The sequence below is a fragment of the Artibeus jamaicensis genome, unplaced genomic scaffold (genome assembly GCF_021234435.1).
Source record: "Artibeus jamaicensis isolate MK-2021 breed Jamaican fruit bat unplaced genomic scaffold, CSHL_Jam_final contig_490, whole genome shotgun sequence".
Classification (NCBI taxonomy): Eukaryota; Metazoa; Chordata; class Mammalia; order Chiroptera; family Phyllostomidae; genus Artibeus; species Artibeus jamaicensis.
In genome coordinates this window covers 22,850,980-22,875,113 of record NW_026521861.1, presented here as the reverse complement: position 1 = coordinate 22,875,113, position 24,134 = coordinate 22,850,980, and the positions used below count along the sequence as shown (strand labels likewise).

The following is a 24,134-nucleotide window of genomic DNA, read 5'->3' as shown; positions in this document are numbered from 1 at the left end:
TTTCTTTCTTCTGGTCCACTCCTTTGATTTGAGTCCCAGTTTCCTTTCCATTACTATTGGTTTCCTGGGCATTGCCATTCATTTCAATTAGTTTGGCCTTCATATGTTCCTCTAATTTGTGACTAAAATCAGCCAGTTCTGTGAGGATCCTGATCACCAGTGTTTTGAACTGTGCATCTGAAAGTTTGGCTATTTCTTCATCCCTTAGATTTATTGGCTCTGGTGCTCTGTTGCTCAGAGCTCTGTTGCTCTGGGTTGTTCTTGAGCCATGTTTGGGTCTGTTCATGCCTGTTAGGTTTAGGGAGTGGAGCCTTAGGTGTTCACCAGGGCGGAGCTACCCAGGTTGCTGGTTTGTGACACTGTATGTGGGGGCGGGGTCAGAGAGGGACAATGACAGTCCCCTCTGCCGCTTCCCACCGCTGGGGCCTGCGTGGTCCTTCTCACTGCTTGCTCCTTTACCAGTTAATCTGCACGAGAATGTGTGACCTCGGTCAACCCTCAGTGGGTCTGCCCACTACTCCACACCTGGGATCCGCTCGTGCCTGGGTCACGCGCTTGGGTCGGTCTGGTGGATCTTTCCTGCCCGACCCCACTCTGCTGCTGGCTCTGCCCCTCTTACCAGTTTGGCTAAAGGGTTCATTGTTGTCAGACTTCCATATAGTTCAATTTTCTGTGGTTTGGCTGCGTCTCTGTTGCTAAAACTTTGTTGTTTTTAAACTTGGTTGTGCGAGAAGACACAGTGTGTCCACTTATGCCTCCATCTTGGCAGAAGTCCCTAAATAGCTAGCTATTTAAAAAGCAAAAAAAAAAAAAAAACGTATCTAGGAATAACGTAACAGAAGCTGTGGAAGACCTTCATGCGGAAAACCGAGAGGCACTGGTGGAAAGTTCAGTAAACGGAACGCACTGCGTTTATGGGCTGGAGGGCTCACGGGCGGGGCTGGGAGCCATCAGAGGAGGGGCCTGGGCCTGACAAGAAGATTCTAAGGTCCCCACGGAGATGAAATGGGTGGGACAGCCATCCAGGTCCACAGAACAAAGCCCCACGTGGGTTAATATGACATGTGGTTGGAGCGTGTTGGCTGGGAGTGTGGGATGGAAGGATGGCAGGGACCACATCACGGGGCACAGGAGTTTGGGGGTCTCCTGCCCAGAGGGTGTGAGCAGGGTCAAGAGGTGGGGATGCTGGGAACCATGGGGCAGAGAGCGTGGGGGCCCCTTCCCCTTTGTTTATAGGACAGGGGGCTAGAGCCCATTTCCAGGCTGATGTTAGAAGCTGGGAGAAGGAGATGGGGAGGAGGAGGAGGGTCCTCAGGGTGTGAAGGGGAGGCCGGCCCTGCTGCCGGGCAGGAGGGCCCCCCAGGAGGGCACATAAAGATAAGATCACTGCAGAAAAGGCAGGAAGTGGTGCCCCTGCCCCGGCTTGTGTTCCAAGAAAGGGTGCAGCTCAGGGAGCCTGCAGGGGGGCCGGCCAGTGGGGGGGCCGGCTGCATGGCGGAGGTGGGGGGCTCCGCAGGTGCTGGGGACACCGTCACTGCGGGGGGCAGGGTAGTGGTCCCAGGTCATGGGCACTCACAGAGGTGACAAGGGCTCCTGTGGGGGTGACTTGGAAATGGCAGGACCTTCATCTCCGTGCCTGGACCTAAAAGGAAAGCTGAGGCAGAGGTAATGGGGGCCAGGCGGTGGGGGGTGGGCTGAGGTGGTTGGGGGAGCAGGGCCCCCAGAAGCAGGAAGCAGCATCTCTGTCAGCAGGGCTGACCACAGAAGCTGGGTTCCCAGGAAGAACATCAACCACGCAGCACTGTTGTCACCAGAAGGGGAGCTTCTGACACTTCAGCAGCCTGAGACACGTGATGCCCAGACACAGCCTGGGAAGGGCCACCGCCAGCACACAGGGCCACAGTGCTGGGCTCCTGGGCCTCAGCGTTGGGGAGACTGGCCGAGGGCTGTGTCCCCTCGAAGGTTCTGGCCACCCCTCCGTAAGCTGCCTGGTGGGCACAGCCAAGCGTGGCGATGGCCACAGGCAGAGGCCCAGGCGAGCCTCGTGCAGCCGCAGCACCGTGAGAGCGGAGTGGGGCAGCCCCGCCCTTTGCAGGAAAACGCCAGAGACCAGGACATCAGGAGGCTGCAGCTCCCTTAGCCCTGCCCAGGTCAGATTTGGGAGAAGGAAACCTGCCCCAGGGGGGAGACGGCTCCAGCCTCTCCCCTTCCCCACCTGCCCCAGCTGCTGCGGCCCAGCTCTGGGAGGCCGGACATGTAGCCTCCGATACATGATTGCGAGTTTGAAATTAATGGTCTCCTTTGAGCTGAACCCCGCCGTAGTGAATCTGTCATCCTCACTAATCGGGGTCTTCCTCCCCACCCTCCCCCAAGAGGCTGCTCAGCTCCCCCAGCGCCCACCCCCGTCCTTTTAATTGGGCCCCGGGAAGGGGAAGGTGCACTCAGGTCTCCCAGCAGTTAAAACTCCTCCCATCAGAGCTGGAATCTCTGTGAACTGCCCTGAGACCGGGCACTGCGAGGTTCATGAACGACGCCCAGTTGCCGGAAACAAAACCCCTCTCAGAAGCAGGGCTCAGGACAGAAGACGTTCCCTCAGGTGCAGCCGGTCAGGGTTCAGGGGTGAGGCAGAGGCAGGCGCCCGGCCGCAGCGGGCAGCGCGGGCAGCTGGGCTGGGTGGAGACCGGCACGGAGCAGACCCGCCATTAGACCTCAGCCCCTCGGGTGGAGGCTGCCTTCAGGACTCCCAGTGACACGCGTCCAGACAGGTTCCCAGGCAGGAAGATGGGTCTCGGGCAGAGGCCCAGGGGTGCCCAGCACCATAGCTGCCGGCAAAGGCCTGCTGCCTCCCACCCTGTTCCTGCCCGGAGAAGCTGTGCCGAGCTGTGGCCTGTGAGCCTGGAGCTGCTCCCTCCGAGTCCCTCTGGGTGAGCACGGGAGTGTCAAATCTGCTGGCAAGAGGGACAGCCCCACCTCTCCCCTGGCCATCGAGAAATGACTAAGAAAGTCCAAACATCCCAAACATCTCACCCTGCAGGACCGAATCGGACGGCCGCTGTCACCAGACCCCCGAGTCACCTCCTCGTGCTCCCACAGTGCTGAGCGCGCCCTCCTTCCCAGGCCCTCCCACCAAATTCGAGGCTGCCTGCAGGTTCACCTCACGCACTCCCGGCTCCTGGGCCAGGTGCCCTGTGTGCCCCGCACTCACCTTCTGGGGAGGGGCTCCCAGCAGCCCCTGGCCCCCTCGCCTTCTTGGTGGCTGCCTGGGCCGGTGCCCAAGTTCCCAGTCCCTCAACACCCGACAGAGGGCCCAGACTCTCCACCCAGCCCTGCGACCTCCACAGTGACCTCCTCGGGCCCCTCCTTAGACCAGTGGCGCTGCCCAGGCTCCCCCTGCAGGCAAGTCCTCATCCTGCTACTGACTCGCATCTCCCCTCGCCCACGGCAGGAGCTCAGGGCCAGACTCTGAAACCCACACACACCTGCTCCGCCCACAGCTTTCCTACCCCTGGGGATGGGACCTGCCTTTCCGGTCACTCGGGCCAAACACGGGGTGTTCTTGGCTCTTCTGTTTCTCTCACGCCCCGCACTCAACCCACGAGCAGCCGTGCAGGATTCACTCTGAGAACATAGAAACTCCCTGCACCCCCACCGGCCGACCCCACACGGCCCCTGCCTGCCACTGGGGTGAGAGTGAGGGCTGCCTGCAGGATTCCCTGCAGGGTCTTGTCTGCACCGCTGCCCAACCCGTCCTTCCGGACACAGCTGGACCCCACCAGCCTCCACCCCCCACGCCCGAGGCGCACATCCCCCCCAAGCACAGCCGGGGCTCATTGTGACCTGCATGGCCCTGCAAACCCGGGTCCTGTCCACGCTGACATCGCCCCCTCAGACTCCTCAGCCACCTCACTTCAGATGTGCAGGCTCCCAGCTGTTCCGCAAACACTCATGCCCCATGGGGGAAGCAAACTGGGGGAGAAAGAAGTTGTAAAAACTGGAAGAAAAAGAGGAGTGGGTGGATGGATGGACAGATGGACAGATGCGTGTGGGGGTGGACAGATGGGTGGATGGGTAATCGGGCGGGTGAGGGAGCGATGAGCCTTAAGTTATAAAGCCTCTAGAAGAGAATATAAGGAGAGAGCCTTTGTGACCTCGAGCCAGCAAAGGCTTTTTCCATACAACACCAAGTGCACAGCCCAGAAGGAAAACAAGGATAGAATGGACTCCGTCAGATGAGGAACGTCTGATCTTCAAAAGACACTGTTAATAAAATGAAACACAAGTCATGACTTAGAAAAAACACTTACAAATCCAATACCTGATATAAGATACATATTCAGAATAAAAATTTTCTCAAAATTCAATAATAAAAAAAATCAACCAAAAAACCAAATGGATGAAAGACTTGGACGTTTCACCAAAGAGTGGGCAACGAGCCCATGAAAAGATACTCAACATCACCGGTCAGGAGGACAACGCAAATTTTTTCTACCCTCACCCGAGGACATGCTATTGCTTTTAGAGAGTGGGGAAGGGAAGGGGAGAGAGGGAGAGAAACATCGATGTGAGGGAGAAAGGACGACCAGCTGCCTCTCACGTGCCCGCACCCGGGACCAAACCCCCACCCTAGGCACCTGCCCTGACCCGTGGCCCTTTGGTTTGCAGGCCGATGCCCCACCCACTTAGCCACATCGGCCAGGGCAGAAAATGCAAATTTAAGCCACAAAACGATACCACTATGAACACTCCGGAAAACATTTTTCAACAACTGTCAACACCCAGTGCCAACTGGAACAGCAGCTTTGGAAAAATATGTAACAACACACTTTTATAACACATACACGTACCACATAACCCAGGGCTCACATTCCACAATAAAACTCCATGCAAGTGTTTATAGTGACTTAATGCATAATCGACAAGCCCAGGTGTGGCGACTCTGGCCAGCAGAGTCCGCCTGCTGTGACTGAAGACGAGACTAAATGCACAGGCCGCGGCAACCCTGTGGGGGGACAGGACGGCACGGCCACTTCTCTCGGGAGGAGAGCGCCTGACCCTCACCTAGACAGGCTTTTATTGTTTTTCTTGGGTCTTACGTCAAAGAAGGATTTATTATCTATTACATAGAATATTATTGTCTATGTTTTAGGTACAATCAAGGAAATGAAAATAACATGTAGAGGTGAAAGGCGATGAGCTGATTAGCTCTGTCCTTGGGGAAAGTTCACACAGGCTTTGGAAATTACCTTGAAGATAGACGATACTTATTTGTTGTTTCAGACCGGGGTGATGAAGTTTTAGCAAGAGCGAGCCATAACAGTCTGTGTGCATTTTCTAGGCCTGATTCCCACAGGAAAGCTCGGCCTGAAGGTCTGGCTCCTGCCCACCACCTTGCTTCTGTAGGTTTTCCATACAGGGCTGAGTCACATTTGCCAGACCAAAACAAGCTGTGTTCCCCTACACCATGGAAACCACCCAAAAGTCCCCCAGTGGGGGCGTGGGTAACCCACGGTCTCTCCATGCAGTGGAGTGCTCTGTGCCAGCCTGGGGTGGGGGGGGTGGGGGGTCAGCTGCTCCGACACGTTCGAACCCCAAACGCTAAGTGAAGGTGGCCAGGCGCAAACAACACGTGTTGTTTTCTTACGGCTCATAAGCTATTCTGGGAAAGTCAATGCTATAGGGACTTCTGATGGGGAAAAGGTTTACCTACAAAGGGACAGGGTGGGGGACTTGGGGAGTAATGACACAGCTCTAGGTTATCACTGAGGTGACCTGACCCACCAGGGAGGGCCAGGAGCCAATCTACCGAGAGTCTGGTGACTTCTGTCCTGCCGGGCTTCCTGGAGCTGTGCCACCCTTGAGGACTGCTACTCACGGTCCACATGGTGACCGTCCTGGAGAACCTGGTCATGATGGTGACCACCCGAGCCAGCTTCTTCCTGGCCAACTTGGCGGTTTTGGGGACTCTCTGCACCTCAGTCACTGTCCAGAAGCCACTGGCTGAGCTCCTGGCACCAGCCAGGACTGGCTTCTTCTCCACAATCCTCAGCTGTTCCTCTTCTTCTGGTTCGGCTACTCCAAGTGCCTCCCCCTGGCTTCCCCCTTCCCCGCTGGCCACCATGGTCTGTGACCAGTACCTGGCCACCTGTTGCCCTGCACTACCTGGCCATTATGGACTGAAGACTCTGCCTGCAGCCGGCCCTCGGTGCCTGGGTGGCGGCTTCCCAGACGCCTTCCTGGCCTCCTTCCTGTCCACGGCTCTCATCTCCTGCCTCAGGTTCCTGCCGCACTGCCCCGCCCCCCATCACAGGGGCTGCCCCCTCGGTTCCAGGAGGGTGCCGTCCTCCCAGTTTCTAACCCAGAAACAGATTTAGTGGGTCCCTCTGCTCTCCTTGCTAATTTCTTTCCTGTGATTCCCATCAGGTCACAGAAGAGAAAGGGGCCGGAGGTGCCTACAGCCAGCAGCCCTTCCTGGCCAGGGGCTCAAAGCACATTGTCGTCCTGCCTCCCTCAAGCTGAGATACAAGCAGTATCCTCGCCCATCCTGAACGGTACTTAGGATGTAGAAGAGTAAGCGTGGTTTTATTCCCACAGTGTTTCCTTCTGAATTATCCAGAAAGTAGGAAGACATTCATTAGAGGTGAGTACTGATTTGCCTACTCGTCACATGTCGGCTGGGCACTCCCGCGTGGCCGGCTGAGGTCTGGAAAGGTCTCTCCAGCAGGCAGGCAGGTGCCACAGCAAAGGTGTCTGGCCAGGAGATGCCTCCGGCACAGGTGGCGTTTGAGACCAGAGAAAGTAAGAGGCGACTCTACACCTTTGGGGCCAGGAGGGGGCGGTCCCTGTGCCCACTCCTGAAGCCCCAGGCCCAGCGGCTGGGCTGGAACCCTGCTGTCCAAGATGGGGCTGGAAGGGGAACCACAACAAGACAGTACAATCCCAGGAAGTGTCCTGGGTCCCCCCAGGCAGCGGCTGAGGAGACCTGATGGCTTGGGCAACTGGTTACAGGCACCCTAACCCTAACCCTAACCCTAACCCTAACCCTAACCCCTTCCCCAGACCTGGGCAGCAGGGGCAGCCTTGCAGCCACCGTTGGGGCTGGGGGTGTGCGGAACTCCCTGGTCCCTGCGCCTGAGACACCCCCTGGGGCCGAGAGGAAGATGAGGAATGTGGGGAAGGGGGACGGGTGGGGGTGAAGCGAGGACAGATGCGGGCACAGTGCCCAGCCGGGACTGGAGACGGGGATGTGTGGAGATGGCGGACACCTGGGGAGACTGCTGAGGGGAGGGGGGGTGGAGGGCGGGCGCAGTGCTGCGAGGGTGGCGGTGCTGGGAAGGGAATGGGGCCGCGAGCTCCTGGAACTGCCTTTATCTCCTCCCATCCCGGCTCCGGGGGGACGAGCCTGTGTCTGCACGGCCCCCATCCTAGGGCGGAGGCCTCGCGCAGGATCCTGGCTGCAGGGCTCCGCGCTCAGGCAGAGGGTCTCCGCCACAGCCGGCGTCTTTCCGCTCAGCTGCAGACCTTGGAGCAGCCACTCCGGCCCGCGGTTCCGACCAAGGCCGGTGGAGGGTAAGGCTGGGCGGCAGGGCCCAGGCACCAGCCTGGGGCCGGGGATGGAGACGCCGCGAGGGGCTTGGAGGGACCAGGAGGGCCCAGCAGCCACCCAGGTCAGATCGCTCGCTGCTCCTGAAAGGGGGCCTGTGTCCCCGCCAGTCCCTGTCTCCTGTCCCTGTAAGGGCGGGGGGGGGGGGGGGCAGGCGGTCGGGGGAAGGTGGAGCGCACAGGCCGGGGTCCGGTCGGGACCATCCCCTAGGTCCCCGCCTGCGCGGGCTGAGTCTGCACCGAGTCCCCAGACACGCGTTCTCCCCGATTCTGGCTCCGCGCCCGATGCACGCCGCCCGGGATGGTCCGGAAGGGCCGGGCGAAGGCACGCGCAGTTCTTTCTCTGGATCCGGATCTAGGGCTTTGGGGGCGCTTTGCCCCTGAGACTACGGCTTCCGAACGCAACCCCCCACCGCGGACGCGCGGGTCCTTCCCGAGCCGCCCAAGACGGGGAGCCCATTCCCAGCCTCCGCCGCAGGGCGCTCACCACCCCCAGCTCTGCCCCCCTCCACCCTCGGGTACAAGGAACTCCTCTCCGGGTGCTGAACCTCTCGGCCTCCACCGCCCCTTCCCAGTTACTGAACAAGACCCCCGCCCCAGGCCCGAGCCCCCAGCCCGCAGGCCTTCACACCCCACGCAGCCCGCCCAGCTGTGGGGGAGGGCGGGGATCCTCTCACAGACCGAGCCCCAGCTCCTGGCCCTCAGCTCTGGTCCCCAGGCGCAGCGCCCCAGGGTCCTCAGAAGCTCAGGCCCTTTCCTCTGTCCTTCCCCAGGTTTTGCCCCGCGAACATGAACTGGATGGCAGCGACCTGCTGGGCTCTGCTGCTGGCCGCCACCTTCCTGTGCGACAGTGGCGAGACCAAGGGTGGCCGCGGAGGGGCTCGTGGCAGCGCCCGGGGAGGGCTACGCGGGGGCGCGCGCGGGGCCCCCAGGGCTCGCGTGAGGCCAGCGCCCCGCTACTCGGGCTCCTCCCTGCGCATGGGGGCAGTGGGGGCGGCGGCTGGGGCCGCAGCGGGCCTGGCTGCAGGTTCGGCCGGGAGGAGGGTCCTGGGGCCCTGGGAGAGCGGCCTGGACGACGAAGACGCGGTACCCGAAGGCAACAGGACGGGCATCTACAGCTACCGGGCCTGGACGTCGGGTGCGCGGCCCACGTGCGGCCTACAGCTCTGCCTGCTGCTGGGTGGCGCCCTCAGTGCCCTGGGGCTGCTGCAGCCCTAGGCCTGGCAGGGCTCAGGGCCCATCGGCCCCTGGCCCGGGTGGCCCCCCAGCCCAGAGAGGCTCCCTGAGTGGTTCTGCCAGGCCCAGCAGGCACAGCTGCCTCTCACAGTGACCCGGGTGCCACCTCCTGTTCACTGTCCTGCCCAAGCCCCTGCCGAGCCTCCCCACTTCCACCGGACCCTGGGCCCAGGAGCCCATCAGGTCCGGGACGCCCACCATACTCACCGGTTAGCGACCCCCCCAGCCAGAAAGGCAGTGCCCTGTGGCCCTGTACCACCCTGGCCGGCAGGCTCCCAGGTCTCCAGGGCTTCCCCAGAGACTGGTGTCAAGGCCAGGTGGTTCAGGCCACTTTGTCTCTTTTTTTTTAAAGATTTTATTTATTTATTTTTAGAGCGAGGAGAAGGGAAGGAGAAAGAGAGGGAGAGAAAGGTCAATGTGTGGTTGCCTCTCACGTGGCCCCCATTGGGGACCTGGCCCACAACCCAGTCATGTGCTCTGACTGGGAATTGAACCAGTGATCCTTTGATTCACAGCCCATGCTCAATCCTCTGAGCCACACCAGCCAGGCCACTTTGTCTCTTCTGAACGCACCCTGGACACTTGGGTGTGGATGGTGCTGACCACTGGGCAGAGGCAAAGGCTGAGGACTGTGGTGGCCGCCCCCACAGAAGCTGCCACAATGGACCTGGAGCACTGAGGGTTTGGGGAAGGGGAGGTTTGGCTCACAGCTGCCACGTGGAGAACGCCTGGTGCCGATGGCGTCTGTGGACCTCGGAGCCAGAGACGCAGCCCAGCTGTGGCTCTGTGGCCGCTTTCCCAGGAGCACACCCCTGCCCTGGGCTCTGCTGTGTCCCCGCTCCTTGCAGACACCCCGTGGGACCCACTGCCGGCAACTGCCTCGGAGCCACTACGCTCGGACTCCAACAAGGCATTTAACTCTTCTTGGGACCTACTTGGGAAAAGCCAACATTCCCTCTGAACTTTGACTTTCCATCCCCAGAGCGCTGGCCTGTGTTCTGTGCTGCAACTGCCGCTCCCACTGAGGGGGCCCCCACCCCGGCCCAGCCGGCCACAGTCCTGGCAGAGAGGCAGCGGCACCCCAGTGGGCAGTGCCCTGCAGGAGATGAGGCTGTGGTGTGAATGGAGGAGGCCAGGAGCCTGGCCAGACCCAGGACCCACATGGCCGCACACAGGTGGCTGGAGGAAGGCAGAGGTGGTGGCCCCAGCACCCAGCACACACGGGGCCATGAGAGCCGCGCCCAGCAGAGGGAAGCACCAGGAGCGGAGCCCCTCCAATACCGCCTGGGGTGTCTGAACACCACGAGGGTCTGGGATGGGGCTGACACCTCTGGGGTACACAGGATACCCAACGCCCCTATGTGCAAGGCCCGCCCTCAGCCTCCCGGGCAGCCAATGGCCCATCTCCCTCAGCCTGCTGGGGGCTCAGCCCTTCGCCACACCCTCCTGCTCTCATTCTGCTGTGCTCTGCGGAAGGGCAGCTTCCCAGGCCTGGCTCCTTGGGACTTAGCCTTCTTGGTGCTCTGCAGGAACCTCCCAGAATGCACCCTCGCTCCCCAGACCACAGGGCCTTTGGACTCGGCTGGCGGACAGGAGGGCCGAAATCAGCTCCTGCTGGGACCCTGCCCTCTGCTTCCCCTCAGGGGGTGCTGGTCAGGGGAGGGTCTCTCCAGGCTCCCGCAGGCCTCCAGACGGGTGCTTTCCTCCTGAGACGGGAGCCTAAGCCTCAGGATGAAGCTCCCAGCGGCCTCCTGTGTCCACGCTGCCTGTATTGAGAGTGCAGAGCCCAGCTGCCTCTCCCATCTGTTCCAGATGAAGTTCGATGCTACCGAGGACAGTGAGCATGGCCACGCCCGCTTGGGGCCGCAGAGGCAGCATGACCCCCTGCCACTCCACTTGCAGGTCGCAGAGTTGAGTCCTGCACAGGGAGGCCCATGACGGCAGCTCCTCCAGCTCCTGGGATGAGCTGCTCTCCCTGAGGGCACAAGCACCCGGGCCCAGCCTGGCTGCACGCAGCCACTTGGATGCCACCCCCACGACCAGCTGTGTGGCTCAGCCACTGGCCTGCTCTGGAGGCGAAGGGATGCCACCCTCAGGTCGAGTTCACGTCACCCGACTCAGGGTGAACAGCTGATGTGTGGCACAGCCCTGGACCTGAGTCCCTGCCCCCCCCCCACCTGCCAGTGCTCACAATTCTGACAGGAGGCAGAGGGTGCTCAGGGCAGGTCACCTCAGGACGGTCAGTTCGTGGGGGTGGGGAAACCACACGGCAGCAGGACCTAGAGGGACGCTTGCAGGAAGATCACTGGCAGCTCTGGGAAGGTCAGGCCACCTCCAGACACAGCAGCAGGGCTACTGGCCAGGGGAAGGCCCTGCCCCCTGCCCCCTGGGCCCCCTCAGGAGCAACGACAAGTGCCGGGAAGAGCCTCTGTCCCGTTAGCTGAAGGTGCTCAGAAGCAGTGGGAGCCCCAGGTCCCCGCTGACCACACCAGAGGCCCTCCCGGCCAGCACACGGCACCAAGGAGACAGGCCAGACTCGGGCCCCATTCACGTGTGTGTGTGTGTTTCAGTGGTGCTGGGAAATAAACATTCTGCTGGCGGTGACGGCTCCTCATTCTGGGACCCAGGGCACCGCGGCCCTTGTCCGAGCCCCCGTGACAGGGCTCTGCACGGCACCCCAGGGTTGCGGGTGCACAGCGGGCAGGACAACAGAGACGAGGCTTTCGGTCTCACACGTTTAATTCACAGATCTCACTCCTCCCAGGACAGCACCAGCTTCTCTGTGTGAGACAGCGAGCGCGAGCAAGTGTCCTGGCCAGGCCAGGCTGGCAGGGCTGACATCCTCGCTCCAGGCACCGTCCCCCAGAAGCAACAGCTGGCCTGGCTGTGCAGTGGCGGGAGGGCACAGCCTGCTCCCGCAGCAGAGACCTGAGTGCACAGTGACCGGCACACAGCTTCCAGCAAAGGGAGCCCCAAGTGTCACGCCTGAATATGAAGGTCTGGGATGCCACGCATCCCGGGGCTGACACCGGGCAGGGCCTATGCGTGGGCACTCTGCAGGGCGTCCCGGTCCAGCATCACGGGGCCCAGCAGCCCACTGCGGAAGGTCCGCAGGAAATCACGGGCTGCTGCGGTGTAGTTGGGCTGGATGACATTTACGTCCCCTGGGGAAGACGGGGGTCTGGTGAGGAAGGAGCCTCCACGCAGGGCAGGCCCAGGGCCCCACCCACCCGCCCTCTGCAACAGGGGCCCTCGGGTGGGCATCTGTGGAGCTCGGGCCCCGGGGTCTCCTCAGATGGAGCAAGGCCCCCGTGGCTTGGGGGGGGTGGACACGCAGTACACACAGCACCACCCAGGCCCCCGGTCGGGCGTGGACAAGAGCCCCTCCCTGGGCAGAACCTCCGCTCCTGGGCGGTGCGTTTCCTCCGCGACATCCTCCCCCGACGGCGGCCCCCAGTCTCACCTGTGCCCGTCAGCACCTTCACCTTCTGCGTCTTCCCCAGCCGCACGGCCACGCGTTTCAGCACACTTGCCACGTCGTCGCAGGCCTCGCCCAGGCCGTAGTGCTGCACGTACCTGCAAGGGGTGCATCAGCCAGCGGGGCCAGCCTTCGAGGGCACAACCAACCCCTCAACGGCCCTCGTGGGTGCGAGTGACCCCAGTGGGTGGCAGGGACTGGACCTCCCGAAGGCCCGCTGTGGAACTGCTGACACCTGACCTCCTGGGTGGCCGCGGACAGCCCCCCACTGGAGCCCTTGGCGGCGAAGAAATTACTGTTCACAGCTGTTGTCCACGCAGAGCAGCCTGGGGTCAGCACAGCAGGCCACTCCACACTCAGGCCACACTGCAGGGTCCAGCGGCCACAGCCGCTAGGACAGCCACGGTGATGCTCGAAATGCCACCATCAGGGCAGGAAGACGCTCGGACGCCCAGACCGGAGCGCGGACCCGTGAGGAGCCCGGTCAGACGTCAGGGTCGGCAGCAAAGGTGTCTGACTGGCCACTCTGACCACAGCGCACGCACTTGCAAAGTGGGGACACCCAAGGCCCAGGTGATGCCCGTGGGACTCACAGGGGCAGCTCCACGGAACACGCCGAGCAGGACTGAGCCACACGTGGCCACCGCCGTCCTGCGTGGGCAGAACAACTCAGGAAAATCAGTAGCTGCAAATTTGATGGGAACCAAACAGCCACAGACAGCCCAGAACTCACGACTGAAGAAAAGCACAACAGACCCACCATCCTGACTGCCCAGGACGGTGATTGGAGAAAACCTAACAGCGGACACCCGGCGGGGGGAGGGGCAGATGCCTCCCCAAGATGCAAAGAGCTGCCACCCAGAGCTCTGTGCACAGGGCAACGTCCTTTGGAAACGAAGGTGAGAGAAAGTCACCTTCAGACAACTCAACTGGGAAAGAACCGGCAGCGTCACACCAAACGCCAAAGGAGACCCCTGCCGGAAGCAGCACCCACCAAGGGACAGGGCCACGCACAGCAGAGCGACGGGCCCACAGCTTGTCTCCTCCTTGCCTTTCACAGCTCTGTATGAGCCAAAGCGGCCACCGTGCGCCTGGGGTTTGCAGCCACACAGAAGCGAGGCCCAGGACAACGACTACCCAAGGTCAGGGTGAAAACAGAAGCAGACTTGGGAGACAGTCGTGCTGCATGCGACGTGTTACCACATCACACAGTCTGTCTGTCTGCGAACCACAAGGCACCTGCTCCAAATAAAGTGAAGTAGTAAATGTGGCCAATGAACCTCAAGCAGCCGAAGACAGACAGACAGAGACACAGAGAGAGGGGGCGAGAGAGAGACTCATGGGGCTTGGAACGAAGACACAAATAAGCTCAAAGGGAAGGCCCCAGCTCGGGCCCCAGCTGCAGTGGTGAAGCTGGCACCCGACCAGCAGCTGTCAGGACAGAGAACTCTCTGAAGGGTAAACGAGGCCACATCAATGACACATGCATGGAATCGGCAAGGGGACATCACCGTGGGAACGTCCTGCACCTGACGGCGAAGCAAAGGCTGACACGGTGCACGGAAAACAGACGCACCAGTGCCACCAGAGACGTCAGGGCCCCTCTCGAGAGCGGCCCATGACACAGGACACCAGGGAAGCAGAAAGAAGGAAATGACGAAGGAACGGTGCTCAGTGCGACCCTGACACACAGAAGACAAGACACGAAGTTGCTGAGACCAAAAGCTGGTTCTTCAGGGGACATCTGTGAAAGTGACTGCTGTCCTCCAGGGGACAGAGGAAGGGTGTGCATCTCGCTCAGAAATGACAACAAGCAACTGTGTCTGTGCAGGGTGCTGCAGCCCGGCCGTGACCGAGTGCCCACGGACACGTCACCACACACGTCTGGAACGAGCAACACACCGTGTGGCCCTGTCACAGGAAATTCCAGGAAAGGACAGAAGGCAGGCAGGCCCAGGATGCAGGTGGGGCAGGAGGGGGTGCAACGCAGCTGCACAGACGCATTCCCACGTGAAAGCGAATCACACTTCACGTGACATGCAGACTGTCGTGTCTGCCATGCCCTAACTGTGCCCCTTCTTAACCTATGTTTGGAGAGGAGAGAGGGCCCCCTGCCACGCTCACCCAAACAGCTGGTGCCTGTTGAGGGTGTAGAGAAGGTAGTCAGCCAGGGTCTCCTCCCCGACCAGGTGGTCCAGCACGGTTCCTGGAAGCAGGCCGCCGAGGGTGAGTGCACGCCCTCGGTCTCAGCTGGAGGCTGCAAGGGGGCGGCTGTGCCCCAAGCCTGACCACTCTGCCCGTCTGGACAGGGACAGCGCTAAGGGTCACGGTGCCAGGCCCCAGGTGGGGTTCTGAGGGCCGCTCACCACACAGGGCCAGCTTTAAGCCCGTCTCCACGCTCTCGATCCGAGGAGCCAGCACCCCAGGAGTGTCCAGCAGGAACATCAGCGGCCGCTCACACACCTGTGGGCAGAGGGCCGGGGCTCACCCTCAGGAAGCCTCCAGCAGCCCCTCCTGCCAGGAGATACCCGGGAGGACTTCCCCGCAGCTCCATCTTCCTCTCCCAGGAGAAAGGGGAAGACACTGAGCTGCAGTTGAGACAACGAGCACCACTCTGCCTGACCTGACCACTGCATAGCCTTGAGCAGGTGACACTGCCCCTGTGCGCCTCTATTTGCTCAGCTGAAAACAGGAACAAGTGTGTCCCCCCCCCCCCATAGGTCTGGTGAGGCTGCTGCAGGGCCTGGCGCACGGCAAGCACCCAGTGGGAACGGAGACTGAGGGACAGGACGGGGTGGGCACAGCCCGTCTGTGTGTACAGAGCCCTGGGCCCAGCACCCGAGGCCCTACCTGAATTCTGGACATGACGGCTCTCGTGACCCCGGGCTCACCACCCACCCTGGTGGCTTTTCCTGCAGGACAGAAAGGGGCTATCAAATATGCATCAAACACACCCGCATGTCAGGCACAGAATAAGCTGTGAGACAGGTGGAACCCTGAGAAGGGTTCCCAAATGGGCCTGCATGCAGGGTTCAGCCCCAGATCAGCTCACAGCAATGACCTTTCCAACCAGGCCCATGTCTGCCTCCCGCTGCCTGGGAAGGCACTCCAATACCCACTGAAGAAAAGACAGGAGTGGCCCGACTGTGAAGGCTGGGCCACGGCTGCCCCTCCCAGCAGCCACCTGCCTCCCGGCCAGACCAGACCGTGTACGCCCTAGCCTGCAGCCTACACATCTGCCCCACGGCTCCGCCCAGGGCAGGCCCGTCCCGGGGCTGCCCAGACCCAGGGGTCAGCCTGTGCTGTGAACCGGCTGCCCAAGATGTGCCCCAAGCAGACTCTGCACCGTGGAACCAACTGGAGCGCAAAGGGACTGATGTCTACTGGGGGAGAGATGGGGCACATGCAGTCCGTCCACATGACGAGGCATGTTCAGCCGTCAAAGGAGCTTCTGACTCCTGCCACAGTGTGGGTGGACCTGGAGGACTCTGTGCTCGGTGACGCAGGTGGTCACAGAAGGACAGATGCGCGTGACCCCACTCACGGGAGCTGCTGCACTCGCAGGTGCAGAGACAGGGAGGACATTCCAGGTCGCCAGGGCTGGGGGACAGGGACTGCTGAGTCACACAACTTAATGCCACCAACCTCTCTACGCCACAATGAAAGAAAAATAAACTTCAAAAAGTAGATGACAGTGACCATGTCCCAGCTAGCATGGGGCTGTGCCCAGGGAACAGTGTCAACGACAACCACAGGCAGGTGTGGGGGGTGACGCCTGTGCAGACACGCTCTAAACTCTACAATATTTCACAGAAAAGAGAAAGGCACAGGTAGAGGGCTGTGGACACTCCCACGTGCCTCAAAACCAGAGAACCAGCAGGAGGCACGGAGACGCCAGGGGCTCCCAAAGGTGCCCCCCGTGCAGGCTGCCACCCCAGGGGGTGCCCCTGCCTGCTGCCAGACCCATCGGCTGCCAGGCTTTGGGTACAATGGATGAACAACTTAAATAAACGGAAAGGCAAAACCACTGAGGTTTAGAAAGGCCATCTGCGTAAGAAACAGAGAGAAGGGATGCAGTACGAAGTGTTACCGGGAGGACTGTCTCAGGTGCAGCCGAGCCTCAGGCTGTCAGCTGGGTCCTGGGGGAAAGGGACCGGCCCGAGGCCCAGGGCGGGCGGCCGCAGTACCTTTCCTGAGGTGCTGTCTCCTGAGTGAGTTGATGAGCGAGGACTTGCCCACATTGGGGATGCCAATCACCATGATGCAGAGCTCCACACTCTGCAGAGGCAGAAAAGCTACCATCAGGGGCACCGGACTCCCGCCGGGACCCCACTGAGACCCCACTGGGCCACACCGCGGGACCGGAAGCAGGGGCCAGGCAAGGGAAGAGGCCCTGCCCCCCTTCTGGGGGCAGAGCTCCGAGGTGCCAAGGACCTGGTCAGGCCCAGGGGCAGAGCAGGTGAGCCCCAGGCTCTTAAGCAGCAGGAACTGTCTCAGGGCCAGCACCAGCCCCCCAACCAACCTCTCCTCGGTGGTAGCGGTAGCTGCTCCGAACCAGCTCTGTGACTGCCGGGATGACCTGCAACAGACACCCACACAGGCACTCAACTGGGGACACTGGCACCTGTCCCTCCTGCCTCCCTCCCCCATTTCTGGACATGGCACCCCCCGGCTCGGTCTGCATCACACACTTGGACTATACTATGGTGGGGGGGCCACCTGTGCCCTGGCCTGTGCCAGCCTCCACCAGGAATGAGCAGGAGAGCCCCCCAGACAGGTGACAATCCCCTCTAACAAAGATGCATGTCACCAGTGAAATTCTCCAAATCCCACCAGTGAAAATAAGTTCTAGACTCTCGGAAGGCCGTTCCCCCTCATAACCCAGCACGCCGTCTGCAGCCAGGCTCTGCTCTTTCACACCTTCCGGCTGTCCAGGCTCCGGGCGCAAGGAAACGAGTGAGCCCGGGGACGAAGCTCGGCCTCTGATGACGGTGTGGAGTGGGTACAGCGTCCCCCGAGTTCCCTCAGCAGACGCGTTCCAGTGTGAAACAGAAAAACCTACCTGCTTGATGTTCTCATCCTTGACACAGTTGGTAAACATAACATTTCTTAGGCCTTGTCCTTCCAAGTGCTGTATAACTTTCTGGAAGAGATATAGACACTGCGTTTCATTTTTTATCTTTATTAGATTTTATTTAAGAGACAGAAGGGAAGGAGATACAGAGGGAGAGAAACGTCAATGTGCAACAGATACATCGATCGGTTGCCTGTCTCAGGCTCTCAACTGGGGACCTGGCCTCAGCAGGGAATCGATTCACTGGCCGGCACTCAGTCCATTGAGCCACACCAGCCAGGGCTCCGTTTTAAATACCAAATAAAAGCCGGGGCAGTACAACACTGAAGTCTGAGGACCTGAGACTGCCAGTGTGTGCTTGGGCTCAGAGCCACCGTGGTTGGGGACGTGGGGAAGGGCGGGCTCAGGCATGGCGGACCGGGTGCCAGGGCAGCAGGCCCTGTGTGAGGACAGGAGGGAAGGGCCCCGGTCTCAGTCCAAGGGCCTGGCTCCGCGGGGAGCAGCCTCAGCAGACACGGCCTGCCGTCTAGGGACAGCAGGCCTCCTGATAAAGTAAGGCTGAACTGAGTTATTCCGAAGCCACCTCTGGCACTGACATGCACGGTCTCCTCTTCATCTGGTGTTCTCCCCACTCACTCCTGGGTGTCCTCATGGTCTGGCACAGAACGAACTCCGCTCTGAGGCCAGAACCCAACCTCGCTGCAAAGCACGTGGATACTCTCAAAGCCCAGGAGTGAACTAAGGCCAAAAGGAGTTCGCTGGTGTTAACAGTCAGTGAGACCGGCACTGCACTGTGCAACCAGCTGCTGGCCTGGACGTGGCTGCTGCTTAGATGAACGAAAGGTCACAGTCAGTTTCAGTTACACATTTCAATGACGCAGATGAAGACACATCTGAAGCCATGCTCAGAAGTGCGTGAACGCACACGGACACCCTGCGCAGAGAGCCACACCGGGGCCCTCTCCACCAAGGCCTTGTGCAGCAGCACCTGGGGCCAAACGCACTGCGGCCGAGGCTGGGTAACCTCAGTATATCCAGCTCTATACAAGAGTGAGCATCTAAGGGCAGAAACAATCGCTGGCGACACTCAAGTCTCCACTGAGGAAGCCATGGAGAGCCTTCACTCAGAGGGGCGGCACAAGCTTGGATTCTCAAGGAACAAATGCCTCTGGTGGCTCAGCATGTGACATTTCCCTGGAAACCCGTGGCAGAGGCTGTGGTCAGGGCGTAAGCAACTCAAATGTGCTGAGGAACCTGAAATGCATTCTCGTTGCTGCAATGAAAGGAAAACCTCCGCATCATAACTGGGAAAAGGATTTCACCAGACTCGGGCTCTTTGCAAAGGGTCCGACCACAGAGCACGAAGTGGAGACGCACACTCACAGCAGCCTTCCGGAGCCCTGCCTCCCCTCAAGACCCGAGGGAACGGCCTGCACCATCAGCTGTGTCCCTGGCCCTGCCTGACTTTGGAGAAATCCGATGGCTCCTGGGGCCTCCCCCACCTTCCAGATCACTCCGTGGGCAGAAGGCCAGGCATCTGGGAGGCTGTGAAATGGGTGACTGTGGACACCAGGGGGAAGCAGCCATCACAGGAGACCTGCAGCCTTATGCAGCCACTGTATGCAAACTAACTAAAATGAAATAAAAGGAGACAGTCAGCTCCCGGGCCACAGGAGCCATGTTCCAAGCGCTCATTGTCACGTGGAGCCAGAGGCCACCAGGGGGTGCTGGGCGGCGGCAGCAGCAGCAGCAGCAGCAGCAGCAGTACATCCTGGCACTGCCCTGGGGGACACAGGCTAAGGGACCAGGGCTGCCAATCAAATATCAGTGGAGCACGCAGATTGAGGGCGTAGCACCAGAGCACGCCTGCCGGGCAGCGGGTCTGTCTCAGCGGTGACCGCCCTGGGAGCGCAGTGAGCCCTGCACCAATGCAGCCAGGTGAGGCCTCACCTGCTGGTCCTTCAGGTCAGCCAAGTCCATTTTGTTGAGGATGAGCAAGTGAGGCTTGATCCCAAGGGTTTCCTTAAACAGAGGGTTTCGGCCTGAAAGTGGGATGTGGCAAAATTAAGGAAGAAATTCCTTCAGATCTTGTATCAGCCCATCAGTTCACGTGGTCTTCTGGTCCAGCTCACTCCCTCAGGAGGGAACCTTCAGAAGGAGCTGAGGCCCAATCTCAGAGCGAGCGTGCAGGCAGCCTCGGCAGCCTCGCGCGTCCCTGAGCCGGGACTCTGGCCCAGTGCTGCCCTCCCCGGGAGGCCACGGAGCCCCTGAGGCCACTTCCTGTGGACAAGAGGCCACCAACAGGGTGGTGGCTCTACATGGCTTCTCACAGGGGAATGACAGTAATGGAAACAGAAGATAGATCTGTGGAAGGCTTTGTACTCAGACCACTGGTTGGTTGCCAGTCCACGACGGATGACCTGGCAACTGCAAAAAGTGCTGCCCACGAAGTCCTCACTGGTGCATCTCTTCTCCCACCACCACTGCCACCGAGGAGACAGGTCCCTCCCAGAGACCCCCACTTAAGTTTACACCTCTTCACTCCCATCACCGGGCCATTCGTCCTCTCTGCCAGGGACCCTGGGGCTCACTGCAGGGTCCCCCTCCTGTGACACTGACAAGAGGCCTTGGCCTTTACCTTCTGAGCACTCAGTCCCCTCCTGGTGCCTCATCTCTGACAGTCTGGCAGGCCTGGGCTGCAGGCACCAGGTACCTGCTGCGTCATCACCCAACGCACAATGTCCCACACAGCAAAGGGACACTCCAAAAGCCACACCCTTCCCTGGGAGGTTAAGCAACTCTGAGCTAACTCAAAACACCAAAAGCCTCCAGGCCGAGACACAGGGCCACGGAAGTCGGGGCTCCTTGCCCGTCCTTGGTAAGAAAGGGAGAGTGTCTAGAGACCAGAGGAGATGCCTTCCCCAGTCACAGTGCTGAACAACAACCACGGGTTTTGGTGTCATCAGACATACAAGTGCCAGTAAGCACTTCTGACCATCATGAGGCAGGACATGAATTGTTATGTTTGCCTACAATAACGAAAATCGATACTTTATTACAGACATTCTCACAAGCCTCTGAAATGCTGAAAACTGTCCCTCACCCTCCAACCCAGAGCTGGTACTCTAAGAACACTCAAACCAAAACCTTCATCACATAAAAAGAATCAAAACTAGCTCAACAGAGCAAAACCAAGGTCTGAAAAGTAAACTCCTTAACGAACACGAGCACCACTTCTTGCTGATCTGTGCCTCAGGCATGGTACTGGCTTCGTTTCCCACCTGGAGAACCCCAGGCTTGAGCCTGACAGGCAGAGCCCGGGGACAAATGATGCCACCAATGCATTGATGGAGAGCTTCCAAAAGCAAGGGCCTGACCCCACACCAGAGAATCTAATTAAGTGTTCTGGAAAAGGCCCAGGCCAATCTTCTTAAAAATACCTCCCGGGGGAATTTCAACATGTAAGGAGGGATGAGAACCACTGCGTAAGATGCCTGTAACCACGCAGGTGAGGCTGCTGGCTGAGGACGGGAGCAGGGACCAGGCCAGGGAGGTGGGTGGAAACAGAGCCAGGAATGCTCCCGCAGCCTCAGCACTGCAGGAGCAGGGCCCCCTGCACCACTACAGCTCTGCACCCAACTCCAACTGGGTCTCCCGCCACAAGCAAGTCTCCAGCACCAGCCGCCTATCCTGCTGTCCAACTCAGTTCTACCTGGACACAGCGTCAGGCCCAACAGGGTCAGGGCTCAGTCCCCCAAAATGCTCCCCCGCCCCACCTGACTCCCGTCACAAATCCAGGTTGTCACCTGGTCCCGTGATGCCCTCCTCAGGTTCAACTAAGAGCGGATCACAGAACTCAGAGGGATGATCACCTCACTAGATCACCAGGTCACCCACCACAGGACACACAGGCCAGTGGGTTGAAGGGAGGGTCTAGGGAAGGGGCGGGGCTTCCACGTCCTTTTGGGAGTGCCACCCCCCAGACCTCCACGAGCGATCACCACCTCTCCCAGCCCCGTCCCCTTGGGGTTTTGTGGAGGCTTCGTTCCACAGGCAAGATGGATGAACTCCTTGGCCATGGTGACCGATTCAACCTCCAGCCCCCTCCCTCCCTGGGGGCCTGGGGGTGGGGACTGCACGTCCCAACCCTCACGTCAGGAGGGGTCCCAACACCAGCCCCATCCGGAATGGCTTTCAAATTGCCTCACTAGCATAAAAGACACTCTTATCTCTCTCATTATTTAGGAAACTCCAAGGGTTTTAGGAGTTCTGGGCCAGGAGTGGGGACAAAGGCCAAAAATGTATTTCTTATTATAAGTCACAATATCACAACCAGCAAAGGATATCCGGGCATCATGGACCTCGATGATGCAGTCCACCAGCTTCAAGCTGCTCTGCATCTTCTTCAGCCCTGGAAAACAGAACACCAAAAGCCAACTGTCCGTGGCCTTTTGAGAGCACTACAACATTCCAGCTAATCTGTCAAGAATGACACACCGCCACAAGCACCCTAAAAAGAGTGCACCTGAATGACGTGCTTTACGTAAACACAACCATAACCATCTCCTGGGCCCCTCCATCAGATTCAACATGAGCGCCCTGATCTGAGGCTTTGGTGCCTCGGGATGGAAGATTTAACCTCTGTGGGTCTTCATCTGGGCAGTAAAACAGATGACGCTGTCAGGACCTGAGCTGCAGCCAACTCGCCCCTAACCAGGAACAACACGCAGCAAAGTAACAAAGCTCTTCCGCCCCCAGCCCCACCCACCCCACCTTCTGCAGCCTTCTGCTCGGCGACAGCAACACTGCTGCTCGGTCTCCCCTCTACAGTAACCCTGCCACTCACGCACACCCTCAAACGTCTCACCCCCTCTTCCCACCCCACCCCAGCTCCCTGAACACGCGTGCACAGTATTGGGCAGCAGCCTGGCGTGGTCCTGAGCGACCCCGGGGGCTGGGGCAGGACAGTGGCAACCACGACTCGAAAGTGCCCTTAAGACCAAATTCTGATACTTAGAAACTCCCAGACAGATTCAGGCAGAAGACTGGAAGTGACTCTACGTTTTAAGGAGCTGCAGGTATAATAACTGAATACGACTTGCGAAGTGGTTTCCTGTCTAGAGTTCCTTTAGTCCTCAAAATATTAAGCAGGAATATTACTTCTTCTTAAAAACCGAGGTGAAAACTGAGGCTTAGGGGAATAAAGTGGCAGAAGGGGCTTGCAACTCATCTCGGGTTACCCTGGGTCACCCCCGCCGCCAAAGCCCCCGCCATCCCAACGCGCTCGAGGGTGACCAGAGACGGCGCCGGAAAGCCGCCCCCTCCCTCCAGGGCCTCACCTTTAGCCATGTGGCCGGGGAACCAGCGCGCCACATCACGACCGCCCAAGGGGAAGCTCTCCCGCCAGACCGCCCGCGCGGCGTTGCACAGCGCGCGAGGAGTCAGCCTCATGACGCCCGGCGCCGAGCCCCACAGCAGCCCCGGGAGCCGTTCCCTCTACTGACCTCTCCGCCCAGCCCGCAACCCCGCCCGAAGGTTCCGGCACTCCAAGGTTCCGCTCAAGGGCCCGCGCGTGCGCACTCGCTGCCTCGGGGCCTCAGACTTTGCTCACTGGGGTAGGGCGGGGGGCTGGGGACGGGGCGGGGCTTCGGGACTGCCGCAGTCCGGTCCCACTTGGCAATTTTTCAAATATTTTAAATTTACCGTATAAATGTATCATCCTGCTTATCAAGTACTACAGGTTTTAGTGTAACAGACAAGCCCTCTGCAAATGCTGGCTGCTGTTATACACAGAGCTTGAAGCTGACAGTGCAACCTAGTCCCGACGCTCAGCAGCTGCTCAACCGCACACTGGGTTATGAGACTGTTACTCTAATGGAACTGTTGAAGCAAGTTCATAAAGACCCAACATGCTCAGGTCCTCAGCACGAAGACATCACTACTGTGGTCTAAATGGCCTCAAACCTCCTAACACTTGGCGCTAAATGTTCTTGGAGTTGAGACAAGAGCGCTCACCACCTACTATAAGCCCTGTCGGGTGACTTCCGGGCTCCTGATGAGTCAGACACCGTCGAGGGCCCAGCCCCAGCCCCCAACTCCTGGGTCCTGCCTTTGCCTCCTGGGATACAGAAATGTGTCCCCGAGGCACGTGGCTTGATGAAACTGTGGGTGTCCACAACCAGGTGCTGTGCACCCGATGGGAGCAGCATTGTTTCATAGCCCTTGGACAGTAAAATTAATTCTGGGTTCTGCTCACAGCTCTCTGATGGCAGCTGTGCAACTAAACTACTCCAGTGACACACAGCAGTAGACACACAACTCCGGGGCGGGGAAGACCCCTTTCGTGGAGGGGCCACTTGACCCAAGACAGGAAAAACAAAGCTCTGTGCCAACATTCATCCCCACACTGCCTGGTGCACTCCCAACGTGCTCCCCACACTCACCCTGAAACGTGCAGCTAACTGCCCTGTCCACCTGCACTTGAGGTCTGTTTGTTCCCTTCCTCCAGAGATCCTCAAGACACCGCACCTCCTGGGCCCTCCCGTCTTCCCACTCCTCAGCCCCGTCTAGCCCACCGAGCAGCTGCAGGTGAACAATGGGAGGTCTGTTGGCTATGCTGTGGTCCCGGCCACCAGTGAGAACTTGGGAACACCCGAACAAGGGGCAACCACAGCACCCAGAGTCCAGGGGACACGGGCAGGCAGGCCTAGTACCAGGGGCACAGAGCCCTGCAATGACCTGGGCCTG

At 59.9% G+C, this 24,134-nt stretch overlaps 2 protein-coding genes across 3 annotated transcripts; one reads left to right on the top strand and one right to left on the bottom strand.

Annotated features, from left to right (window-relative positions):
* The first annotated feature begins 7,435 nt into the window (after positions 1-7,435).
* SPRN (shadow of prion protein) lies at positions 7,436-9,869 on the top strand. The gene is made up of 2 exons (XM_037159098.2): positions 7,436-7,566; positions 8,373-9,869. Exon 2 carries the CDS (start codon positions 8,389-8,391, stop codon positions 8,815-8,817), a length of 429 nt encoding a protein of 142 aa, XP_037014993.2. The 5' UTR covers positions 7,436-7,566; positions 8,373-8,388; the 3' UTR covers positions 8,818-9,869.
* Positions 9,870-11,556: 1,687 nt separating this feature from the next.
* Positions 11,557-24,108, bottom strand: MTG1 (mitochondrial ribosome associated GTPase 1). 2 transcript variants are annotated; one of them, XM_037159110.2, is made up of 11 exons: positions 22,727-24,108; positions 21,734-21,798; positions 19,338-19,442; positions 17,376-17,456; positions 16,836-16,892; positions 16,501-16,591; positions 15,164-15,225; positions 14,680-14,776; positions 14,438-14,519; positions 12,299-12,411; positions 11,557-11,999 (listed from the first exon to the last, which is right to left on the bottom strand). In XM_037159110.2, the coding sequence occupies exons 1-11, from the start codon at positions 22,836-22,838 to the stop codon at positions 11,875-11,877; spliced, it is 990 nt and encodes a 329-aa protein (XP_037015005.2). In that variant the 5' UTR covers positions 22,839-24,108; the 3' UTR covers positions 11,557-11,874. The 2 variants fall into 2 exon arrangements, with proteins under 2 accessions (XP_037015005.2, XP_053524425.1); XM_053668450.1 differs by lacking the exons at positions 21,734-21,798; positions 22,727-24,108 and adding an exon at positions 15,858-15,962 and having other exon boundaries at positions 19,338-19,436.
* Positions 24,109-24,134: the final 26 nt, after the last annotated feature.